This window comes from Hydra viridissima, unplaced genomic scaffold, assembly GCF_058129835.1.
Source record: "Hydra viridissima isolate aposymbiotic clone 2 unplaced genomic scaffold, HvirCarnegie_v1 scaffold_4, whole genome shotgun sequence".
Taxonomy (NCBI): Eukaryota; Metazoa; Cnidaria; class Hydrozoa; order Anthoathecata; family Hydridae; genus Hydra; species Hydra viridissima.
In genome coordinates, this window is record NW_028324303.1 from 20,066,338 (window position 1) to 20,092,502 (window position 26,165).

At 29.5% G+C, this 26,165-nt stretch overlaps 2 protein-coding genes across 5 annotated transcripts; one reads left to right on the forward strand and one right to left on the reverse strand.

Moving 5' to 3' along the window:
* The first annotated feature begins 360 nt into the window (after positions 1-360).
* Positions 361-3,810, forward strand: LOC149890424 (E3 ubiquitin-protein ligase rnf8-like). 3 transcript variants are annotated; one of them, XR_016451718.1, is made up of 4 exons: positions 361-747; positions 981-3,054; positions 3,261-3,614; positions 3,693-3,810. XR_016451718.1 is itself a non-coding variant. In XM_090084867.1 (4 exons), exons 1-4 carry the CDS (start codon positions 511-513, stop codon positions 3,731-3,733), a joined length of 1,770 nt encoding a protein of 589 aa, XP_089940993.1. In that variant the 5' UTR covers positions 362-510; the 3' UTR covers positions 3,734-3,810. The 3 variants fall into 3 exon arrangements, 1 of the variants encoding a protein (XP_089940993.1); XR_016451719.1 differs by having other exon boundaries at positions 981-3,037; XM_090084867.1 differs by having other exon boundaries at positions 362-747; positions 981-2,118.
* A 2,495-nt stretch (positions 3,811-6,305) lies between these two features.
* Positions 6,306-16,859, reverse strand: LOC145183480 (proton-coupled amino acid transporter 1-like). Of its 2 annotated transcripts, none has more exons than XM_090085882.1 (9): positions 16,658-16,859; positions 8,882-9,119; positions 8,712-8,802; positions 8,498-8,586; positions 8,257-8,340; positions 7,632-7,977; positions 7,275-7,441; positions 6,859-7,025; positions 6,306-6,717 (listed from the first exon to the last, which is right to left on the reverse strand). In XM_090085882.1, exons 2-9 carry the CDS (start codon positions 9,001-9,003, stop codon positions 6,452-6,454), a joined length of 1,332 nt encoding a protein of 443 aa, XP_089942008.1. In that variant the 5' UTR covers positions 9,004-9,119; positions 16,658-16,859; the 3' UTR covers positions 6,306-6,451. The 2 variants fall into 2 exon arrangements, with proteins under 2 accessions (XP_089942008.1, XP_089942007.1); XM_090085881.1 differs by lacking the exon at positions 16,658-16,859 and adding an exon at positions 10,806-11,016.
* Between the last annotated feature and the right edge of the window lie 9,306 nt (positions 16,860-26,165).

Genomic DNA, 26,165 nt, shown 5'->3' on the forward strand with positions numbered 1-26,165 from the left:
TCTTTGAATATTATTACAATCTATTTTTGCAAAATCATACTAAAAATCCATTATAAATATCATTGTTTATGTAATATACACTACATTTTGTGCTTTTCATTTGCATCATGTCTACGAGTTACATCATGTGACTCGTTTTCCAGTGGAGTTTATCAATGTACACTAATAAAACAAGTTAACAAGAAAATGGCATTTTTTAGATACAATTAAAAACCGATGACAATTAATATCTATTTTGAATATCAAAGTTATTTCAAGAAAAACTTTATTTTTGTTTTTTATTTAACTTTTGCTAGTTAGTTTCATTATTTACCCCCTAAATTATTAAACTCAATCCCAGTGCTTTTGCTAACAAAAACAAACCGTTTAAACAGAGGAACATTAATTTCTATGCAGAAAGGTGTTGTGAGTAAGTGATGGAAGGTGCGCTAAGGGGCTATTAAAACTTGTGACTTTAAAGTATATTTACGTTTAATTTTACCACTAATATTGACGTCAGATTGTTGTTTAATGGAGAATCCAGCTTTCAAATTCCGAATAAGAAAAGTTGTTCCAGTTGTGAGCAAAAAGGATCCTATTTGTGCTAATATAATTCTTCTCTCTGAAAAAAAGCCAAATACTTTTGGTAGAATTATGTCTGATGAAGTCAATATTAGATTGCTGTCTAAAGTGACTCCACTAATGATTTCCAGAAAGCATGCAACAATAACATGTGATAATGGAAAAATCATGATTGCTGATCATCATGTATGTACATTACTACTAATAACTAGTTTAGCCATCTAATTACATAATTAATAACAATAAAATGTTGTAAATGCTCTAATTGTAATTTTTTATCCAAAACTTAGGAAATTTGTTATTTGAAAAGTTTCTGTAATTTTTCCAGGAAATAGTTATTTAGAAGAAAAAAAGTTAGCATAGCTAAATAATCATAGATTCATTTTGTATGTTTTTTAAAAAAATAAATAATTATTTAGAGTATTAATGGAGTTTATATCAATGGCAAAAGAATCAAGCCAGATGAACCACAAGAATTACATGTGGGCGAAAAAATTGGATTTGGATGTTCCATGGGAAACGCGCCATGTGAATTTGAGTATATACTTGAACAGGTCTTGCCTGTATCAAAACAGTTAATGTGTAGTTCATTAGTTAAAGAAGATTATTCTCCTACAAAGCGTCATAAAAAAATAGATTCATCATCATTAACAATCATAGAAGCGAATGCTGCTCAAATAAAGGATCAGGAACATAAAATTAAGCGCTTATCTGATGAACTGCGTCATAAAGAGGAAAAGCAAGATGATTTAAAAAATAAACTTGAAGTAACACAAAAGTGCATAATTGAAAATTTAGAAATTCAAAAGTTAGAATTAGAGGCTGAAAGGTTAAAAGCTGAAAATCATTTGAAAGAACTTTTAGAACAGCAGTTAAAAGAAAAAGAAGCTTTATTGCGGGCTGAATTTGATCAGCACATTCGTTTACTTGAATATGAAAAGAAAAAAGTTGAGAAAAGTTTGCAAGATGAATTATGCAATAAGTTAAGTGAGAAAGATGAAGTTTATAAACAAGAATTAGAGCATCAAAAACTTGCCTTAGAAAATGCTATGATTCATAAAGAAAATGAAAAAAACAATCTGATTGCACAGCTGCAAGTTAAAGAATGTCTCATAGAAAAATATAAATCTGTTGAGGAAAACCAAAAGCAGTTAGAATTATGTCTTGACGAACTACGAAAACAGATTGAAGAAAAAGAAAACCAGCTTATTAGGCAAAAAGAAATATCAAAACAAGCTGAAAGTGAAGCAAAACAAACAGTTATCCAAATAATGGAAGATGAATTCACTTGTATTATATGTCAAGAGTTATTTATTGGAGCTACAACACTGTCTTGTGCCCACACCTTCTGTGAATTATGTCTTATGTTGTGGATGAAAAAAAAGAAAAGCTGCCCTGTGTGTCGTAGAAAAATTAAGGGCAAGGCTGTACATTCTGTTGTATTAGATAGTGCTGTTGAGAAAATGGTAGAAACAATGGATGAGGACACTCTAAAGAGAAGGATTGGGCTAAAGCAAGAGCGTGAGGAGTTGAAACGGAGGGATATTGCTGTCGAAGGTAATGTATCCTCCGCTTCTTTTGAACAGGCCTCATGTGCCTGACATCATTGTTCTATCATGAATATATGCATAGATCTCCAAGAATGTTGTGACCATAACCGATTTAACAATATTGAAAAGTTATATTGTTAACCTAATCCATCCAGAATACCTGTTTGGTTTTGTTATTTGTGAAGATTGACTTCATATGCGCTATCGTTCAGCTGAATTTTTGACTATTAAGGTCAATAAAATTTAACAGAAGTAAAATTGAGAAGAGATTAAAATTAGCAAGAATAAAGTTTATAATTAATAAATTAAAACTTTACTTTTATGATTATGGATTAAAAAGTATTATGTTAAACATTAAGAAGATGCTTATGATTCCTATTGGAATTTATTAAAGAAATTTTGTAAAAATCATTCTTATTTATTGTAACAGATGTTCAGTTATGCATGTAAAAAAAAAAAAAAACACAAAATTTAACAGAAAACTTAAAATAACAAAAAAGTGATTTTGTTTTTTAAAAAATATGAGTTTTTGAAAGTTGTGTGTTTGAAAAAAGAATTTCTTTAATGTTGTCTTTAAAAAAAAATAATTTGACACATTAAAGTACTATAAGTATTATCTCCAATTTAATTTTTTAAAATGAAGTTCTGGTGTGCTTACTAATGGTCAGCATATCAGAAGACTCTAAAACTTTGTCTTCAAAGGTGAAATTTCTACATTTTGTATGTTTTTGACCCTAAAACAAATTTTGATGAAACTGCATTTTCCCTAATAACTTGTTTTTTTGTTTTTTAATCATTAATTTTTAGCTTATGGAAAAATTAAAATAAAAACTTAGTTAGCCTAGTATGTTGATGTGCTGAGGATGAAACATAATAAGGATGTGTTCCCACTCGTTTTCTGTGATCAGCAATGGTACCAAATGCATGTGAGGGTAGTATACACGTATGCTTCTTATTTACAACTTGTTAGAACTGGTAATTGTGGCTGAGCAATCTAGGAGATCGTATGCGACTGAAAAAAATGTCGACAGATCTTAACTGATTTCCCCATAATTTAGTTCTGTTACTCATGACATGCTTTCTTTATATCTTAGTTTTGATTTTTTTAATTTTTAATACGTTTATACTTTTTAAATATCATCTTTTTAGGACCAGAGAGTATTCGATCTTTGATTTACTCGCCTGACGATTCAGACGAAAATGACGAGGTTGTGAACAGAAGTACTCGATTTACACCAAACAATAACCGTCACAGACAGCGATCGCGATCTCGTACTCCTAGAAATCATCGCAACAGACCATACTATGATAATCGACCAAATCAATACAATGGAACACGTCAATTGGACGAAAACAATTTCACGTTTCACAATCAGTATGTCCGTTCAGATCATGTTTACCAACCACGATTTCACTCGCGAGTCAATGGCTTTTATCAGCATCCAGGTTTTAACCACGATGTCAATTTTCAATTTTTTAATAATCTGCGATGTTTTAATTGCGGTAAGCGTATTTTACTTCTAGTTTTAGGTTATTTATCATATGTTGTATTTTTGTTTAAGATTTAATAATTGCTTTTAGGAGAGTCAGGACACCTGGATCGATTCTGCCCCAGAAGATAACTTCTTGTTTGATCATATGCTTGTAAATAGTTGTACATATAAACGAATTTCTTAGTTTGTTATTTTCATCTAAAGAATTCTTAGTTTTCTTTTTTATCTAGTAATTTCTGTAACCTAACTTAAAATGGAGACAAATAAATTGTTATCTTAAAATAAACTCATTAAAATGTGGGCAAAGATTTAAGGTTGAAGACTGTTATGCAGTTTCATGCAGTTTTTTCATGTTCATTTTTCTGAAATCGGTCCCCAATCTTTTGTATTTATTGGTTTTTCGAAGCGTCTTTTGGGTAAAAATGTTAACTTCATAGGGAAAATAAAATAACAACTACATATTTTATTAAGGAAGATGATATTAGTCAGCGTTTGTAAAGAATATAACTGTACATTAAAGAAGAAGCATATTACGGTGCTTGTTTATTGCAATATATATCATGGCGATTAAACGCTGTTCTTTTTTTTTATCTTTTGTGCCCCTGTTGTCTCAACCTGCTGAATTCTTAACAGTAGCAATCAGAAAAGGTTGTATCATTAGTATCACCAATGTTTTTAACTTTAAGAAGTCTCATTAATGGATTAAGTTGTGTTTATCATTTGTGTTCAGATCTGTTATCCATGATGTCATTCATTTTTTCTTTTTATTGTTTTGGAGGATATTGTAGTCAGTCTCTTGATACAGTTAATGCTGATGGAGGGAAATCTATCATTTGGTCTAAAGTTAAACAAATTCAAATAAAGTGATTTAAAACCTCTGATTCTAGCATTTCACAAAAAGTGTTCATCCTTTTTCATATTGGTCAAACATTCTAAGTTATGTTAATTCGTAAATTCTACAAACCAGCTGCTTTTAGAGTTATTGTAAAAAAATTGCGAGGAAAATATATTTTCAATTGTTTGAGTCAGAGAAAACGCATCAAGTCACAAAATGTGAAAGATAACCGAAAAATATTTGAGACATACTCTCAACATAAAAGAGCAGGAGCAAGGATGTGAAGAACTACAAATGTCATTTCACCAGAGAGTTTTTTGAAGAAATTTACAAATGAAGCTTTGATAAAGAGGCTTCTTTGTAGTTTCGATCCAGAAGTTGCTTCTTTGCTATTCCAAGTAGGAGATAAACCTCCTTGAGGAGTGTTTGACCCTTCTTCTGTAGATTTTTTATCTTTTGAATTTGTTTTTAAAACAAATAATTTTTTTTTTCATTTTCTACAAACGCATTTTTTTTTTAAATTTATTTCATGATAATATTCATGAACTGTGGACGCCTATCAAGTGTTCCTTCATCAACCTATGGGGCTGTAAACCATTTTTAATGAATAGTTTTTGAAAGTTTGTTACTAAATATGTATCACGTGTATACTTTTTGATATTGTAAAACTCTTGATGAACACCTTACCGTGGTATATTGAAATGTGAGTTTAAGTGAAACCTTAATCAGAAACATGTAAAAACCATTCAAAAAAACTGGTTATTAAGGCAATTTAATTTTTATGTGCCAACATTAAATGAATACTGATTTTTTACAAAACTTGTTTTTTTTTACGCCAAAATACGATAGCATCGGTTTAAACTGAACGAACGTCTGTGATCTAGATGACGTCATTAAGTTCATGAAAAAATTGAGTTTCACCATAATGGAAAGCAAACAAAATAAGATCTTTAGATTCACTATAGGTATGCAATAGAAAATGAAAGTAAATCTTTTTCCTGCCTCTCAACTTGAAGTTAAGTCATAGGAACAAATTAAAGAAAGTGCTAATGTAGGCATTTACTGAAAAAAATTCTTTAAAATTTTGAAAGAAAATTAAGAACATCCTCCTTCATCATTCCGTGACGAAAAAGAAACCATCGAGTTTTTTTTCAAAAAAAAAAATCGTTGAAAATCTTCGAATGATTATGAATAATTAAATGAATCAACTTAAAAGAATTAAAAATAACTTTCTATAATTCATATCTCCATGTTTTTATTTTGGCAAACAACTTAAAACGTGTTTGTTCAGATTGAAATTTTAATTTTTTTTGTTTTGTTTTTTATCGTGGTTACTTAAAACTTCAAGTGTTCTATAAAATGAATTCCCACAAGTATTTTCTTTACGACTACTGCGATTAAGAGCGATAAAATTAAGATTTCAAAAAAAAAAAATAGATGTTTTTAAAAGATTAAATACTATTTTTAATGAAAGTCAAAGGAAAAACTCAAACTCAGCTTCGTTGTTTGTGGTCTATCGTGTTGGATAAATATTGTCTCGGAACCATCAATAGACGCTTAGCCTTAATTAGATTTTAAGAGGAGATACACCTATGTGCATACAACATGGGGGTATAAAAGTCATTTTGAGATAATGCTTCTGTAATTTTTCACAACAAAAGATTTTTTTAAACTAAAAATTTACATCGCAAGGTTCACGAAATTCATCACATGTATTACGTTTACTGTTAAAATTTAATAACTGTAATAATTATTTATTAAAAAATAAACATTTGGATGCGAAGTACTTTTAATTCATTCTACGACACGTCGGCTTTCTGCCGTTAAAAACCAGTTGTTTAGCGAAACTCACAACCAGGAAATTCAGTAATCAATATCAGTTTAACACAAGTTACAAGATTTTTTCAAAAAATTTTCGTGTTTTTCAACAAAAATTTTATTCTTTTTTCATCAAATTCACAACGAAAAACATTCTTTTTCCATTCTGCTTCAAAATGAAATAAAGTTTATTATTACCCGATTGGCTTAGTTGAGAGTGGTGAGGCAATATATCTTTGCATGATAGAATAAATTGTTGACGTAGTGCCAGTTACTGACACAAAAAGTCCAATAATCACAATTGCCACGTCAATCGCAAAGCTGAGCTTACTTAAGCCTTGGTTCCAATAGCAAAGAGAATGTAAAGTGGGAGGAAGAATTAGTCCTACTGCAACACCACTAAGACACCCAACAAGTGACATAAAATGGTCCAGCTGAGGAATAAATATGGCCAGTATACCTACAAGCATAAACAATAAAAAAAGCAAAAGAAAAAAAGCCCAACTCGCTCTGATAAACGAACAATAAATAAAAGATTCCCTGGTCCCGCATGCAGTAGTTAAAAGGTAGTTCTAGCATTAAAAAACAAAGTTTAACTTACATGTTATTACAACTAAGATACTCCGAAGTAAATACTCTTTGAAATTACTCAACGGCTTTTTCGGTGCTGAGCAATAATGGTTTATAATTTCAACTGACACATACATTTGCAATGGGTAAGTGAAGTATACCATCAAGGAGTAAGAGAGCTGCAAAATTTGATACAACCTAAAGGCATAATTTAAATGAGTTTTTATAAAGTTCATTTTTCATCTCACAATTTAACGAGTGTAAATTTTTACGCGTTTACAAAAGTAATTTATTAGTTCTTAAAGTGCAACATTTTGTGTATTGATCCAATTAAATTTCCTTTTCATACTTAGCGCCATTCTAAGGGTACATTTACATTAAGCAGTACATTCTAAAAAGAAACCAAGAAATTTTTAGTTGTATTTCCATTAGACTTAATCATTTTACCGCGTTTGTGGAAGGTTCAGAGAAATACTTCCCCTGGTCTTTTCTCCAAACGTCAGATAACCAAGAATCGCTAAACTCAAATAGAGAATCATCACTAAGCAACCAGCTCCAAGCAAAATCCCTTTAAAAGATTCGCGCGTTTTTAACTTGTTTTCTGTTGGTAAAACCTGAATTAAAAAAACACATTTTTTTATTTGCAATTTTTTTTTTTGACTGCATGTTTGATATGCTAAAACCCAAATAAAATTTCAATATTATAAAGCTGAGGTTATAATACTATTAATCCATTAGGTAGATGGTACAAAATTATAATCAATATTAAAATTGTAAAAAAGTTTAAAACTTTTAAGCACATACCACAGCTATACCTTCAAATGCATAAACAATCTGACCGAATGCTACACAAGCATTAATAAAACCATTGGAGCTTGGTAGTTTTGAAGGGGATTTCACATTGGTCAGCAAATATTGGTATATAACTCCCAATCCAATCAATGCAATAATATTTCCAATCATGGTAAGGTAAGATAATTTCCGAATGCTGGTTATTAAAGATGGAAACAGAAGAAACGGAAAAATGATCACCATCCATATCCGCACGTCAAGGACATGTGCTGCCGCTTGTAAGTTATGGGAAATAAAGACCACGTAAACACAACAAAAGCCAAGCTGAAGCGTGCACAAGAAAAAATCGGTCGCATATCTATACAAAAAAAAAAAAAAGAGGAGGCTTAAGGGACGAATTATATAGAAATTACAACTTTAAAAAGAAAAATAAATAAACTAAAAGAGAATGAGAAGCTCTTTTAGATTGTTACCTTTGCTTCTTTCAAACGTTAACCTTTTAACATAAAAAAAGGTCAGAAATGAATATCTTCGTAATGGTCCCCTATTCTCCCCCAAAATTGAATCCTAGGTGTGCCATTGTATTATACAGGTTAAGTTTTTCTTAAACTTTAAATAAATAAAAACAAATAGAAACCTTGCTAATCTGCCGACATTCTTGCCGTACGCGCTGAATAAATACTCTGAAATCCCAGAATAGCTTATGCGCTTTATTGCAAGACTGTAATGAAAATAAATGCTATTAATACTGAAATTGTAAATGTATTGACCATTAGTGGCAGCTCATACGATAAAAGATCTGAGCATTTCAGATTTTAAAATAATTGTCGTCTTAAAGTTTGAAAGTCTGAGAGTATCATCCTAAACTATGAGTCTACCTTTCACGTACGTTTTGCGCAGTATCCACCAGCAGTTTAATGCTGTACATACATACGGATCCAAGTATGAGTAGAATTAAAGGTCCAAACTTCAAAAATTCAATAAAAAAAAGAAAATGCTGCCATGAATTTTAAACAATTGCACTACAATATTTAGCAGTACTATTTAATGTAGTTTAACTAAATAATGATAAGAAGAAAAAACGACACCTACAATTATACCTCCGTGCATGACGGCAGATGGCAGCCCTAAGATACCTGTTCCAATGAATACTTTTAACAAGTGTGTTAACACCTGCCAATCTCTAAAAAATACAAAATGGCGTCGTAGAGATTAATGCATCTTCCAACACAAACGTGTATCTAATTCCCTTTTCAACTTACGCTAAGTATCCTTCTTCTGGAGAAAATACTTCTTCAAGTAGATTGTCAAGCTCATCTTCCGATTGAGCAGTTTCTGACAATTCTGTTATTGGATTTAAAGGAATCTGGGCATTTTCCTCCATTTATAACTTTTGAATACAAGGTCAAGTTACAGCAGCCAGCTTCAGATTCTAACAGTCATAGGCAGTTACCAGCGTATTTCTAATGCTGCTCTGTATAATTTTGATATTTGCTTCATCTGAAATTTTTGTTTGTAAAATAAAAGAAACTGAAAATCAAGTTTGAAAGAAAGAGAAGATTTGACAAAATCTTAAATGATGTTTATTCTAACTTTTTATCAAAACTCAAATTTTGGGTGGTTTTAGTTCTTTCATTCATAATTATAACTTATAATTATAATTTTCATTATAGTTAGAACAACCAAGTAAAAAATCGACTCAATAAATTTATGCTTTAAATGCAAGGTGAACAGTTCAACATTCTCAGCTTTATTTTAAAAGTTTAGTTTCTAAAAATTTAATATCTAAAATTTTAAAATCTTAAAATTCCGTAAGTAAATTGTGAAGCGAATTCCAGAAAAATTAACTTTAAAACTGCAAAAAAATTTTCCACATCTCACGATAAAAAGTTGAACGATTTTCTTTGAAGTAAAAAACAAACAAAAAACAAATTGAAAAAACTTCTAAAGAAAACAAAACAAACGAAATGTTTTCTCTCGTTAAACTTTGACACGTGGAAATTCTTAAAAATAAAAAATTGGCAGATAGATTCTTACTCGTCATTGAAAAAAACTCGAAATAAATTTAAGTTTTACAGATTATTAAATGAAACTCCATCGCTGGGATTAAAAAAAAAAAAACATCGCACAAAATAAGTGCTCAGATCCTTATCGCGAGAAATGCCGTGTAAACGGACAATCATTATAGAATTAAATACAACTTGATCTGAATCTTGAGCTGTAACAAAATCAGTTGCTTGGAAATTTTTAGTATTATGACAAATGTAAACGAAACGGACTCTGTAAGATTACAGTTGAAATTAAGGGTACATTAGCAAAAAATATTGCTAAATTTACTTAAAATTCTTACTTTATCAGTTTTATGTTGCTGTATTACTTATTTGAAAAATATAATCACACATATCTTTACGTTTATCTCAAATTTACCTACGCATTGCTATATGTTTCGAATATACGATATACGGAGTATATCGTTTATACGTATATCTCTCAACATCTATATTTAGCACCTGCGTTAAATATCTCGTTAAAGTCCGGATTGGATAACTGCCGAATCTTTTTTTTTTTTTTATCAAAAACTCTGAAAAAAGTCGGATCGGACAAGTTTCAGATAAAAAATAAATAAGAATAAAACGAATCGAATGAATAAACTAAATGACAGACAATTTCATCCAACTCCAAAAAAATGATATTTTCAAAAAATATACAAACCATACGAACATATTAACTTATACAAATACTAAAATATAAATAATTACCGATCTTTAAATAATTTACAACAGGACTGTAATAAGTTATAATATGAACGTAAATATTTAACAAGAACCACGAAAGTCAAATTATTTTTTAGATTTTTGGATGAAATGGATGTTATTCTTTTTTTTTTTTAGATACTTTCAAGTTCGGATGATTTAAAAAAAAAAATTTTTTTAATTTTTAAAAGTGCATAATTGTGAAATTACAAAATTTACTTAAAATTTTATGCAAATTTTATGCAAATTTTATGCAAATTTATTCGAAAAATTTCCTAAATCTTTTTAAGTTTCGGACCAATAAAAATCTCCATAATTCCGTACAGAAATTCAGTACAAAAAAGTCTAATAGAATTACACGGCTTCATCCAATTTTTAGGATAATTTGTACTTAATCCTTCTGTATACATTAAAAAAAAAAAACAGCTATTACCGGCTAGTAGGCCGCTTCCTTCTTTCAAAGAACATTCATATCTGCAATCCAAGTGTTACGTCACTTTTAATCAGAGAAATATTTCTTTTATTATTTCTATTTGATTGGTTTTTCTTAATTATTTACCATTGAAACTTCATTGTTATTACTAAAATCTCGGTCATTGCCGATAAGGCGACCTTCTGAGTAGAATTAGTGGGCAAAAAAAGACGTTCATATAATTATTTATACATATTTATTCGGTTGAAAAATTAATACACTACAGTTAAATACACTACTGTTAATTTTTCAAAATTAGCTGTATTTTCTTTTTACTTCGGCTCGCAAATCAAGGAAGCGGCGAACTCCATTTAATAAGCTTGAAAGCAGCACACATTCGTGCAATACAAAGTATGCAGGTGGCAGTGTATTATGCTATAATTAAATCTGTTGCAATAATTCATGCTGCATATCCAACTTGAATGTTTCGGCTTAAAGCGTCTAAAAGCGTTTCATTTAACTTTTTAAATAAACTGATTGCTACAAATTACACGTTTTTTTGTTTTTGTTTTATAGGAAACTAGTACTAAAAATCAAAAAATCTCAAGAAACTGTTAGCTCTAAGTTACTTTCGATAAGAAACTTATTTTATAAAAAGTTCGAGGAATATTTCCTGATTTGTGTTTTTGTTCAGAGACAAATATCTGAGGATTGTATTACATTGAATGATATTGATGGAATTCAAATAATTTTAGTTGATTTTATCTTATTGTTAACCACCGATCTCAAAATATAACTGGATAGAGTATATGGGAAAAATTTTTTAAAGCCAGTTTTGGCCTCTCCAAGATGGCGACGGAATTAACGAACTGCTATATGAAAATTAAGAAACTGAGGATAATCAAGTTTTATATCTTAAGCTCAAATATTGATAAATATATAAGTTTCAAATAAAAATCTATTTTTATGTTTAACAGACGATTTTTTTTCATAAAAATAACGGAATATTACATATTTACATAAATTTTAAATATAGATATTTAAAAAAACATATTCTTACAATAACTTGTTGTATATTAACTTTCTGTTTTTAGTTTTTTAGAATAAATATGATAAAATAAAATACAAATTCTCTGTAAAACTTAGTACGAGCTTTAATTTTAGTTTGTTTAATTTTAGTTTGTTTAATTTTAGCTTGTTTAATAAAAGTGAAGAAAAATGATTTGTTCGCTTGTGCAGAAATCTCAAATTTCAATTAATTAGCACTTGCTATATAATTTATGTACCTTTTAGTTCTTAACTATCCAATGCTGTGTGCTAGAAGGTTAATAAAAAAACAGCATGGTAAGCAGCTGATTTTTTTTTTAAGATAAAATATTTTTTATGCATTACTTTTTGAGATTGGTACTACAAAGTTGTAAATGCTGCATGAACTATTAGCTGAGCGCTTTGAGTACACACAACTCAGAGGTTCCTTCTGCAATTATTTGATTTTATAGAGTTTTATAATAAAAATACTTGTTATATGTATATATATATATATATATATATATATATATATATATATATATATATATATATATATATATATATATATATATATATATATATATATCATCATATCACATAATAAAAATATTTTTCGTTTTTTTTTTTGAATAAGATAAGTTTTGTTAATTACTTCCTAAGCTTTTTTTAAGTTTGTTTTCTGAAATAATTTAGTCAATAAAATTAAATGGTTATCAGTTATCAGCTGAGGTTCAAAAAAAATGCTTCTATATTCAAAAATTTATTAGTAGATTATGAATTTTTTTTTTAAGGTGTTTTTACATGCATTTATATCTTAAACTAGGAGTGATTATCCCTAAACCTTAAGGGATAATTAACATTTAAAGATATAAGTTTATATGCATCATACATTTTTTAATAACATACATGTTGATGAGGCTTGAAAAAATACAAAAAATGTTTGTTATCTAAAAAAGACTCAACAAATTTTAAAATCGCTTTGAATGACAACTTATTTTTTTATACTCCAGTTTTATTTTTTAAATATTATATATTATTTTATATATTATTCTTTGAAATATTCCAGCTCTCAGTAATTAAATCAATTATTGAGAGTTGGAATATTACAAAAAAATAGTATATAAAGTAATATACAATATTTAAAAAATTATTTTTTGTATTTAATATTCTTATTAAATATTATATCCATTAATTACATTCATGTATTAAATAATCCTAGAAGGAATACGTAAAGATTTATTTTCATTGTGTCTGTCATACAAAAGGAATGTTTTAAGCTAATTTTTCTGTTTCTTCATTTATCACCATGTCATAGTTCTTCAAAAACCAACAAACAAACGCAATAGCCCTATTACCTTGGATTTTTCTAATTAAAAACGGCTCATTTTCATAGCCACACAGTTTCATTAAGAAAATTTTTTGCAAAAAAGATTAAAGAGTTCCTTTTTTATTATTTTTATGTAAGTTCATCTTTTCTATTATTTTTTTCTTTAATGATAATGCAAATTTTTATTAAAAAAAAATAGTCTCAAATTCTTTTATAAAAATAAAGTTCTCAAGAAAGAATCGCATGTTTCACAAAAGTAAAATGCTTTATTATCTCGTTTGTATATCTAATTACACTGGAAAGAACTATCGCGCAATAATCCAAATGCAATGATACAATAATCCAAATACCTACAATTATCTAAAAAAAATTTTTTTCATAATAAAAACCAGGCGGCCAATGTTTTGTTCTCAAGAAAAATATCAACCGAAACGTTACGGTTGATTTTTTTCTGGAGAGTACAAAATTATGCAATAAATTCCTAATAGTTGATTCAAGATGGCGAATATTTGGAATTTATTACATAATTTTGTACTTTCAACTTCAGTTTAGAGCACTTTCAATTGATTTTGAGACCCATGTTTTAATTTATTTCATAGTCTTGTTTTTCTTTCAAAACTAATTATTTTCTTTCATACTTCTGTAAAGCCTTATAAAATGTACATCGGTCACCACTAAGAGCTCTGATCGCCGCCATCTTGGGAGTCCAACTTTAGCTTCAACTTTTTTTTTGAAAAAAAAACAAAACAAACAATAGAATACGCTGTCCAGTTACATTTTGAGATCAGTAATTATTAACCTGCTTTCAAATAGCATTTTATTTACTTTTTTTCTCCTTTGAAAATCTGAAACTTAAGAAAGTTTTAAGTACCTTTTAGTACAAAAGAGTTGTAAAAAAGTACCCTTAGAATAAGAGACTTTCCTGTACTAAACCATTTTCTTGTTTTCTTATATAAAAATGGGCTAAAAGAGACTAAATGGCAGATAGTTTAAGACCCTAACCAAATATTATATTAAAAATAATATCAACAAAATGACAACAAAAATATTGCAACCTCGTTCAGCAAACACGTTTTTCAATAAAAACTGAAATCTTAAAAAGAAAAACACTGCTTCACGTTCCTAAGATAGTTGACCGAATTTAGGGCCGATTGGAGTTGAGGCGCATTATAAAAAAACATTTAAAAATAATGCGACAATAAAGATAGAAAATAGTGAACATTCTTTTCATAATGGTTTTTGAAAAAATTTTTAAATTAAAAAACTGAAATACAAGACTAAAATTAAAAAAAAAAAAAGAAATTGAACAAATCCATTTCAATAATGAAATTTCTTGAAAATAATTTTCAATAAACTTTTTTCAGTTCATTTACTAAAACTTTTTTACTATTATTTAGCATGGTACTCATTTTAAGTGAACTTTTTTTTTAATTTTATTTCAATTTAATGGTCCTTTTATTTTAAGTGGCTTCTTTCGAGTAGGAACATTCGATTTACAAAAGTGGAGAAAATGTGACTGTATTTTGGAGTTTTAAATATTTCACTTAGACGTTTTATATAAGAGTTACTTTTACTTGTTTGCGCTGTTTGAAAAGCTGTGGTGAATTATATATGGATATACCCTTTGAAAAACTGTCAGGATTGTTCTCCTGATCAACATTGAAACAGCATCGGAAATTTTTTTTTTTTTTTTACCGCTAGCATTAATTGGGCTGCAGATTGTTAATTAGAACAAATTAAGGAATAGCGAGTTATTTAAAATCAAAATTATGTAATTAATTAGTGTTCCTGATAAGAAATATAATACAACTTATATATGCAAAACTTTATTAGAGAATTTTGTTAATTTTTTAAAATTGTCACTTCTGTAAAAGTTTGTAAAACCCGGGGAGTTGTGATAGCAGATATTTCTGGAATGCATGAATGTTGATACATTCGCGGAAATCTTACTCTGTTTACGCTATACTCCAAAACTCTAAAAGAGCTGTATTGTTTCTTTTTTTTTTTTAATCTCCAGTGAAATATTTTATAAGTTCTTGTGGACAAAACAACTTACTGAAGCTTCTGTACTTATTTGCCTGCGACATAAATGCAAAAAGATCATTTTTCAATGTCAAGTGGTTGGCTCTTTCTTCGGTTCATCAAAACAAATTTTTACAATTTTACAAGCAAAAGTGCTTTGCGCCCCTCTACACTTTTCTCTGGAACATTGAATCCATCTGAACTTGAATCTATCTGAACTTGAATCCATCTGAACTTGAATCCATCTGAACTTGAATTGTGAGTTCAAAACTATTAATACTACGTAACGCGAATCTTTATGCATTTTTCCAAAATGACGACTCAGAAATTTAGTTATACCAGTTTTCACTTATTACAATGTTGCTTGGAAGTATATTTTAAGCTTTTAGTTCAACTGTTGAATTTGTTGAAGGAGTTTTGAATCCTACATCAGTTTAGTTATTTTGTATGGTTTCTGCAATCAACATTTTGTTTTTAGATAACAGGCCCGCTATTGACCATTAGTTTTAGGGTATGTGTGGCGTGACTGCTTTTTTAAGATTTACCAATACACAATACATCGCTGTTATTTGCAGTGTGCTACTTGTGACCTCAGATACAACAAAATCCTGATTACTTTCCTGATGTGGCTTGTAATGGTACGTCAGGTACGTAATCAGAATTATGTTGTATCTGAGGTCACAAACAACACACTGCAAATAACACATCAGGTATGTAATCAGGTTTTTGTTGTATTTGAAGTCACTTTCAGAGTGAAACTCTAAATGTTTTTATATTTGCACTAAAGGATGTTTTTCAAATAATCACGGTACTCGGAGCCTCGGAACAAAAAAAACCTACGTGTTTACACTCCAAAAAAAAGCTTTCCTTAAAGACTAAAACTGGATCGAAATTCTGTAAGAGAAAATACAAAAAACTTTTCTTTCTTTTTCGTCGTTTAACCCTTTTTAAGCGAATAAAATCCACCACTTTTTAAAACTTCATAAATCCCTCAGTTAAAAATGGTAACATCTGTAAAAAACTCAAAGTAAGATTAAAATTTACTTTACTTTTTTTAGTTATTCAAATATTAATTCAGTATTTAAATGCCCTTTTTTTAATTACACATACTTTTAATTGCATATCCAACTGATATTTTTAATCGTAATGAATTTAAAAAAAATGCTTATTAGTTACAACTGTCATAGGCACCCTACAAAATCTAATTAATTTGATTAAGAATCAACATACATTCTAATTAATTAGCTAACTAATTCGGCTAATTAATTACTTCCCTTTGTTGAGTTTAGAATATATTTTATTGCTGGCATTGATAGAAACAAGTTCTAATTGAAAAAGTCCATTTTTTAAGCCTCAATGATTATGAGAGAGATCAAGGGCAACAATTGTAACAAGAACGTTTTTTTGTTTTAGTAAAAATTATCAGGATGGCCAGGTTTAAGAATTGCAAAGCAGAATGAACCAATGCTAGGTTAAGATTAAAGTGCAACTATACCTTTGCCACAAGAAAAATCTCCTTTATTAAATCTTTTATTCTTTATACTGTCTGCACAAACAACAGATGGGTTGGTTGCCAATTGAATATCCATTTCTTGTTAGTACTACAAAAGAACTTCTATCTATTTTCAATATGTTTCAACACCAGCAGAACGTAAAACTCATCGCGATAAATATTTAGTTATATAGCTTTATATTCTACAGTTAATATAGTAAATATTTGATAGAAATGTTACAACAAAATGTGTTTTTTGAAAGCAACCACAATCAACGTTATAAAAATTACGCTTTTTTTGATTTTTATTTCTTACACGACTAACGAAAAAGTTCGCGTAAATACATTGTAAATAAGTAAATACTTAACAAATTTATTAAACCATTCCTGTGTTTAAATACAATTCAATCTTTTCAACGCGGTAAACGTTGAGTTCGATGTTGATTTAATTTACAAATTCAACAGAGAGTTTAGCTTATGTTTAAAATTATGTTGCTTTAACAAATAGTATATAGTACCAACTAGAATTGTAGTTACATATATTATATATATATAGATATATATATATATATATATATATATATATATATATATATATATATATATATATATATATATATATATATATAAACTGCTTGTAAACTTTATTTTACAATTATTATTTAGTAAAGATTTTAGTCCACCATGATTTTTGTTAGTTTGTTGCCTCCCTCTTCACCCGACTGATTTAACTTATACGACGATATATTCATTTTTTCCTAACTTTAAAATGAGCTAAAAATGAACAAATTTTTCACTTTTCTTCAGAATTTGAAAAAAAGCTACAAAATGCTATATAAAAAAAAAAAAATGTTTCAATTTAGTAGCACGACTTTGAACCTAGTAGTGAATTTTGTCAAGTGTGGATATTTTACCGAAAAATTTTCTTCATAAAAAAATCTTTCTTTTTTTTTCCCTGTAATATCCGATATTACGTCACCATTTTAGAGCTTTATCTTATAAAAATTATAAGTTCTAAAGATTTACAATTTTCCCATTATCTGAAAAATAAAACCAGTTTATTATGTTAAATCTTTGTCTGGGTCAGAAAGTTTTTTTTATCGGTAGTAAGATACAATAATCGAGGCATGCATTGGAACACATCTCTAACGTATTTTAAAAAAGTAAGTACACTAGAGTATCCCTTATAAGGTAGGTATGGGTATTAAGGCCCGGCGAAAATAAGGCCCACTAATCCAAAGTTAGGGAAAAAATAAATTATGAAACTTTTTTTCGACATTAAAATATTAGAGTTATCTGGTTTTATCACTGGCAGCAAAAAAAAATCAGCATTTCTTTACCGCGCATTCGACAAAGGTGGGCCTTAATACCCATACTTACCTTATATGCATTTCTTTTCTTTTTTTTTTTTTTGCAAGTAATTAAACTTTTTAAATTTGATTTTAAATTGTTAACCCGTGAGGAATTTACTACCAAATCATAAAACGACTTTTTTTAACATACCATGTGAAAATTAGTCTAAATATTTTTACGAAGTCCGATTCACATTTTGTCTAGCTTCATTCTGTATGACTCTATGGCTTCACCCCACCACCACCACCACCACCACCACCACCACCACCACCACCACCACCACCACCACCACCACCACCACTACCTCATAGCAAACAATGACAGAAAGATGATAGAAGGGTATTTTTCTTCTTCAAGCAGCTGTTTAACCGCTGGTTTGTATTTAGCTGCATTTGAATTGATTTTCTTTCTGTGCGCCATATGGGTGTTTCGCGACATATTGAAAATATTTACATTATTACCATTTACAACATCAACACAACATCTTTATACAATTTCTTTCAAAGGTTGTATTGTCTTCACTGGATGAGGAGATATTAAACAGTCTATTGAAGTAGCACCATCGTTTGTTGTATTTTACATTTGCGACACAAAATGCCAGGTGTGTCTTAAAAGAATAAGGCATGGTTAGATTTTAGGTTGAAAAAACAAGTTGAAGAACGGGAACTTCTTTAAACTCTCTTCAATGTCCAAAAACTTTTCAATTGAAGCTTGAAACCTCAGCTCGAACTTTGCTCTAAACTCAAACTTAATTCGACTTTTACTATTAGAAAAGATTTAAATTTTCTCCTGTGGTAACAATCTTTACACTAAGCATAGATGCTCACACGCTGAATAGATGAGTAGATGCTTACAGGGCCATCAAAATCTTTGCACATTCGCTGATTTAATACTCACTTATAATAGAAAATTGACACCAGTCACCACCACTGTATTTGAATGTTGCTACAACTTCTAACAGGTACTCTTTCAACTGTTTTGCATTACGTCAAACAGGAGCAAGACGGATAACAAATCGCAGCCCATCATAATGGCACATCATTTCCAATGTCAGTGCTGAACTAGCTAACTCCTTAAACTGGTTATCATCATGCCAATCAACAGGGACTCGTTGTGAAAAAAGGTTTAACTCACGAGTTTTATTTTAGCTTTAACTTCAATTTTGAGCTTAACTAAAAATTATAAACATTTTTATGCGAAACTCGATTTGCATTCTGCTCCATTTTTTTTTAGATGTTGTAGGTTTCTCATCAGAGAAAGTAAAATTTTCTTCATCGTCAGAGTTAAAACCGAAATACGCAGCAATTTTCGGTACTTGAATCACAAAGTTTCTCTCTTTCCTTAAGGAAAACATCGTCGTAATATAATCGTAAATAATCTCCGGAGAATATGAAAGGTTTAATAAGTAGATTATGCTGAAAGTTGAGTTTTAGGCGTGTAGTATTACAAGTTTAGGCATGTAGTATTACAAGCCTCTTTCTCTTACAAGCCTCTTTCTCTCGGTTATTTTTGATATTTTGTACTGCTGGCTAATTTAAACAAATCAAACAGTTGAATTCAAATGGAAAACAAACGCTGCATTTGAAGTGTTTAAAAAAAGTTGACCAATAAAATTTTTAGAAGCATTGTGAGTTTTTGAGAATTGCTTTTAAAGAAATAGTTGTTATTTTTTTTTAGCCGGATTCACACAATGTCTTGAATTGATGATTGAAGAATAATTACACAGAACTTGATTAATTTACGATTATTTGTATTTATATCCCACAAAAGATTTGTTTGAAAACACCATCGGTTTTCTCTCAATTTATCACGTCCATTTGACATTATGAAATTGCATTTAATGAAGTCATTAAGTCTTTTTCTTAATTTCCTTAAAATAATAGTCTTTCTCAAACACGTGCTACAACGTATTTCAGAAAAGAAAAAAAGCTGCTTCAGTTTGATTTATTAAATAGGTTTTTAACATTTCTTATGCAACTCGTTAGCAAACTTACAAAATTTATATGCAAACATATAGTTACTAACCCTACTTGAATTGCAGGCTTCAAAACAAGAACTGTCTTACAATGAGAAAGAACAACTCAAAAACCCTGAGTTTTACTCAGCCATTATGGATGAAACCATTATGGATGAAAGAACAGCTAATGACGGTGCTGAGTTTTCTACTGATGTTACAAAATAAGATGATGGAGATAAAAAATTTGCCGTCAAAAAGAAAGACAAATAACCAAATCAAATCTACAATAACGTTGAAAATTCCAAGAAGATAAGTAAAGTGCTGTTAAATAAAACATGTACAGAAGCCGACCGAGCCGGTCAACGATAAAAGCTTCTTATTTTAGGAAAAACATTGCGTGGAGCAACTTTAAATGGTTTTACACTTTCTAAACATAATCTTGCTTAGTTAACATAAGTTTATTAAGCAAGATTAGCAAATAGAATGAAGGAAGAAGTTGATGCAGCTTGGATTCCAGCTCAGCCTTTCGAAACTTTATTGGAATGGAAACTCATTTAAGCGAACGAAAAAAAGAAGAGATACTTGCTATGGATGTAGCGCCTCCTCCTAATTCGCTTGGTATCCTAAAGTTCCTGAGCTCTTGATGAAAGCAAGGTCCAATGTTTTTTTGTGGTCCGAACAAATCACCAAGAGTCTAAGTGCATGAAAGGTTCAATCAAGAACTTCATAACCAGGATGTAAAAGAGCTCTCTGTCAAAATAACTTTTTTTGTTTTAACAAGCAATTGAAGTAAAAAAAAAAAGTAGAGGGCAATTGAAAACTTGGAGGAAAAGACTTTTCTTTTTCTCTGATTTTCCTCTAACAAGAACTGGTGGAGTTCTGTTTTTTTTTTTTGGTGGACATGTTGAAAGAGGTTTCCGCATTCGGTATGGCGTATTCTAATCACCATGCAAGATGAACGTCAAAATCCATTTATTATCAAAATATAATCCTACTCTTTCGTACCTTTGAGCTCAATTACGAAGAACAAAATAAAGGTGAATAATAAAAACCTCGAATGTTAATTTTGGTAACAATCTTTTTTACTGTCTTCCATCGGCAAAATATCATGGTTGCTTTTTCATTTTCTAAAACTAAGCAGACCCAAAGATTCCTAAAACATTCTTTTAGAGCATTGGGATTAATAAAGATATTATGTAAATCCAGCTAAGAAGGAAAGCTACTATATATACGTCTCTAAACAAATGAAAGGTTTTTTTTTAACTCAAATCAACTCTGCTTCTATGTAGATTTTGATATTCTTTTTCCTATGATATTGTCTAAGCTAAGGTTATTTGGGGATGATTTGTTTATTTGGTTAAAGTTATTTAGTGATGTAAATAATAATAAGTTTTCCGGAGATATCTTCTGAGAATTCTAGAGTTGTTAGGGGTTATTTTTTAGAGAGGGGAGCTGTATTGACACGCATAAAAGTATGCATAAAAAAAGAATATATAAAGTATGAATGCAATGTTATTAAAGCCCTCTTACCTTTTTCGAATTTCGTTTTATTTTTATTGCATCTCTCAACATTAAGCTTTGTGAATTGTCATTTTCAATAAATGTTCTATACTTAGCATATGGTATCCTCTCTTGTGTATATTGTTAAAAATATTTTTTAGTCAGAGGAGAGGGATTAACTTTTTTTAAACAAATTTCTCCAATTCCTATTATAGTTCTATAACTTTTCAATGCGTTGGAACAAATTTCACGGCGGAAGAGGAGAGTAGATTTTTTAAAATCTTAAAAGGAGAAAAACGAAAATTAAAAAAATTAAAAAAATTTTTTTTTTCAATTTTCCGCAGTTGTTAACTGTCTAAATAACCTAATCCTGAGTAGATTTCATTATTTTCTTTCGCCTATTCTAATATGCGATTATGGATATTCTAATATGCGATTATGGATATTTCCTTAAAACTTTAGAAGTGGAACAGAGACGTTTTTAGAGAGGATTGAGGGTGGGGGTATTCACACGATAGTTCACCCCTATCAAGTAGATATATACAATATGATCATAAGGGTATTGTGTTTATCCTCATACGTTGTTTGACTTTTGATACTTGCTAAAAAACAAATATTTATCAAAACACAAAAATTTTGCATATCTTGTACAAATGCTTTAAAGTATTAAATGAATGAATAAATAAACAAATAATGCATGAATTAATAAATAAAAATTGTGTTTATATTGTGCTAAAAGTATTTATACAATAACTTAAATCTTTAAATGTCTTATTCTTGTTTACGATTCATCAGATCCACCGGTTGCCGTATATATGACTTTCGAGAATGAGATCTTCCTTATAATAGAAGACTATTTCGCAAACGATTTGCTAGTGATCATAGAACATTTGGAAAAGTCATTCACAGAAAAGAGTGGTATGTAATTTCAATTACAATGACACGAGATATACTATTTCTGTTTTATTGACAAAGTTTAGAAGCAGCTCAACTACAAGATTATTTTTTTAAGAAGGGCAAAAGCTAGTTGAACACTGCAATAAATTTCCAGATCAATCAAAAATCTGTGACGTGAATAAATCAACAGGTCGACCCTCCAGAAATTTTTAAAACATCAGAATCAACTAATAAGTTGATAAAACAATATTGAGTTTTTCTCGAAAATTATCAAGAGTTCATGCTACGGAAGATGTGTTCAGGAGATTGTTGGCAACTTCAAACTTCTTCATTTTATCTCTACAAAAATCAACACCAAATAAACTTAAGAGGTTGTTGCCAGAAGCTGTTGGCTTCTTGGTTCCTGTGGCAAAAGATTTTAATGACTTATTTGTTAATAGATATAATACTTATTTATTAATATAATATAATAAATAATATATAATAATACTTATTTATTAATATAAAGATTATGATGACTTCGATTCAGATGACGACGGTGATAAAGATTTTATTGAAGAGCCAGAAGAAAAAGAAAAAAGATGATTCAGGTAAAAAAGAAGAATAATGATTGTAATTGAAATAAAATGTTTTTTTATAATACTTCACACCAACTTCTACCATTTGATCCATTTTAAGCAAGTGCGCCCCCACATCGGATCCGCCATTTTATTTTTTTTAATATTTTAAACGTTTTTTTTATCAAATATTTAATTTGTGGCCTTAATGAATCCTAAATAATAATTTAAGCACAATTTAAACAATTAATTAATTTTTATGTCCGCCATATTGGATCCGCCATTTTTTTTTATTTATTTTATTTTTTTAGCGAATTCTTAATCAGTAACCTCAAAACATCCAGTGGGTTGCGTAAATATAGAGTCACTACTTTTTTTATGCAAAATTTTTGTTTTTTAAAAATTTTCTTTGAAACCAACAAATTAATACGATTAAAAGCGTATTAAATGTGCTAATTAATTGATTCTCTATCGACTGGTATATAACTCGAACTCGTTAGATTTACAAATGTTGAGCAAATATCAATTAGAACATACCTGTATTTCTAATGTAGCAAAAATATAGAGTCAGTTAAAATTTAACGACTTAAGTTGAAATATCTCAACGAAATGCAATCCGAACGAAAATCTAAAATTTGATAGTAGATTTCTTTCGAACGATATAAACGTTCTTGCAAAACAAGAATTAAGTTATCATTTTTATATCTTGAGTTATTCGCATTGGTAATTGGTGAAGTAAAAAGACAAAAATGGGCAGAAAAGCTGTTTCAGAAAACGTATGATGGCAAGTTGTAGGTCTGCTAAAAGATAAGATAAAAAAGCCAATGAGAAATAGCTCGAATGTGAAATGTTTCGCTTAAATGTGTTGAAAAACCACGAGCTACATAATGATGTCAAAGATTTACCAAGGCTTGGTAGGCCTTTAAAGCTAACTTCAAGAGACCAAAGTTATTTCAATCGAAAGGTTAGAGAAGACCCTAAAATTTCTTACCTCGAACTTGCTGAAGGGTTCACAATTATGCCTAGTAACGTTAGTGTTATTAGATGGACTGTACGAAGATGCCTAAATAAGAAACGCTTAGATTGCTATGTCGTTGCTCGAAAACCACTTTTGCGTGTCTCAGATTGTCTAAAAAGATTAAAGTGGTGTAGAGAAAGATTTTACTGGTCTGTAGAAGACTGGCCAAATTCATTTTTAGTGACGAATCCAATTTTGAGGTGATAAATCGCAACTCAAGAGTAATCATCAAAAGGCTGGCTGGTGAAAAGTTCAAAGAGCTTTTTTGTGTACCAAGGATACTAGACGGAGGATAATCAGTCAGAATATGGGGATGCTTCTCCCATTAAGGAACATGGTCATACAACATTTATAACGGCAGAATTAATCAATATAACTACAAAGAGACCCTCGAAACTAAACTTTTACCAACAGCCAGAGCTTTTTACGGAAGACGATAACAATGGGTTTTTCAGCACGATGACACAATGATACCTTGGCCAGCTCGTTTCCAGATCTCAATCCCATCGAGAACATTTGGGCTTAGATAGACAAGAGATGGATCAAAGAGAGCATAACCAATGTTGTGCAATTAGAGCAGGCCTTGGAAAAGCTTTGGAAAGAATTTCCAAGAGAATTGTGAATCAGGATAGTCGAATCTATACCTAGACGTGTTCGTGCATGTGTGAAAGTACAAATTACCAAAATGCACCATGACTCAATATTTTTGCTTTATTTTTTTATTCATTTTTTTAAACAGGTGTATATTTTTCTCATAATAAGTATCGTATACTTTTTTTTTTGAAAAAAATTTATTTTTAATTTTGTTTGTAATACCACCGTTAAAAAAATTTAAAACAATTTAAATTATAAACTTTTTTTTTTGCTTTAAATTTTAAAAAAACATTAAAAAAATCATATTAAAAATTACCTAACTCTATGCAACCCACTATACTAGCCACGAAAAATCAGGAAAATTAAACAAGGCTTTTATATTTTCAGATCTGATCCACTGTATGATGTCTAGATTTTGGTTAAATACTTTTGTTAAATTTAGAGATATAGTAATCTGTAAAATGTGAATTCTATCAAGTTCAGACAATGAACATGGCTGACGAGCAAAGTCCGACGGTAACTTGCCATTTAAAGATAACAATCTGTCTAAAAAAAAAGTTTGACAACCTGCATTCTCTTGGACCCTGCTTTTAAAATGTCAAATTTTTCATCGTTGCTTTGAGAACTAGATGCACGTAAACTTGAAAGAAAGGATACCACAATTTGGTGACCATTTATTTACAAAAGTTGATTAAAACTTGCATCAGACCTTAAAAGATACAAACTTTAGGCTTGATCACCATGCAATGAGCAATATACTCTGCAACAATTTCACAACGCCACAAACAATGCTTTTAGGTGTGGTCAACAACTCGTTTAAAAAATCTTTTTGTTGGAGTCTCACGGAAAAAGACACCAAGACGAAACTTTAAGTTCATTTAGTTGAAAGTTATACCACAGCTACACAGAGTTGCTGGCGCTACTCAACATAATCTTTTCCCCCCTCCCCGTATTTTTATGGTTGATGACAATAGAAAATTTTATGCTGATTAAGAATCGAATAAGACTATTGGCCTCAAAATCAAAGCAACGTGCTCTAATTTTAAGTTGAAAGTAAAAAATTATTCAACAAATCGCTAATATTCGCCATCTTGAATAATGACTTTTTTGTTTTAAAAGTTGTCTTTTAAAAGTAACAACCTGGTTTTACTAACAACCTGGTTTTTATTTTTTATAATTATTAATATTCGCCTAAACTAACTTTTATTGTTGATTTTGTTCCAAAAGGATTTTCCTTGCTTCAGATAATAATGCAAAACATGGATGATTCAAGATTATAATACTATCAGGGGCATCACACTCTTAGTTTTCAGCTAAAAACGCCTAAATTTTTGTCAGAAAATCAAAAGAGTGTGACGCATCTAATAGTATTTTAATCTTGATACGGAAAATGTTATCACAAAAATATAACAAATAACTCTAGATTATGTTTTCTTATCATGTTAAGAATAAAGTAAAGATTTGCAACAATTATCTATTGAGGCCATCTGACATGGCATTTGCAAATATTAAAATATCAATAAAACGCAGTAACTAAGTTTACGATTTAGTATTTAAGCCTGCAGTGAAATTAAACGCTCGAATCCTTTTTTTAAATTAACTTTAAAAAAATAAATGTTTCAAAAACATTAAGTT

Coding starts and splice junctions, on each gene's coding strand:
- LOC145183480 (XM_090085882.1), bottom strand. CDS start 9,003: ATGGAGGAAAATGCCCAGATTCCTTTAAATCCAATAACAGAATTGTCA. Junction 8,587..8,711: donor TCATGCACGGAGGTATAATT/GTAGGTGTCGTT, acceptor GAATTTTTGAAG/TTTGGACCTTTAATTCTACT. Junction 7,978..8,256: donor AATGTCGGCAGATTAGCAAG/GTTTCTATTTGT, acceptor TTTTTTGTATAG/ATATGCGACCGATTTTTTCT.
- LOC149890424 (XM_090084867.1), top strand. CDS start 511: ATGGAGAATCCAGCTTTCAAATTCCGAATAAGAAAAGTTGTTCCAGTT. Junction 748..980: donor TCATGATTGCTGATCATCAT/GTATGTACATTA, acceptor ATAATTATTTAG/AGTATTAATGGAGTTTATAT. Junction 3,615..3,692: donor TCTGCGATGTTTTAATTGCG/GTAAGCGTATTT, acceptor AATTGCTTTTAG/GAGAGTCAGGACACCTGGAT.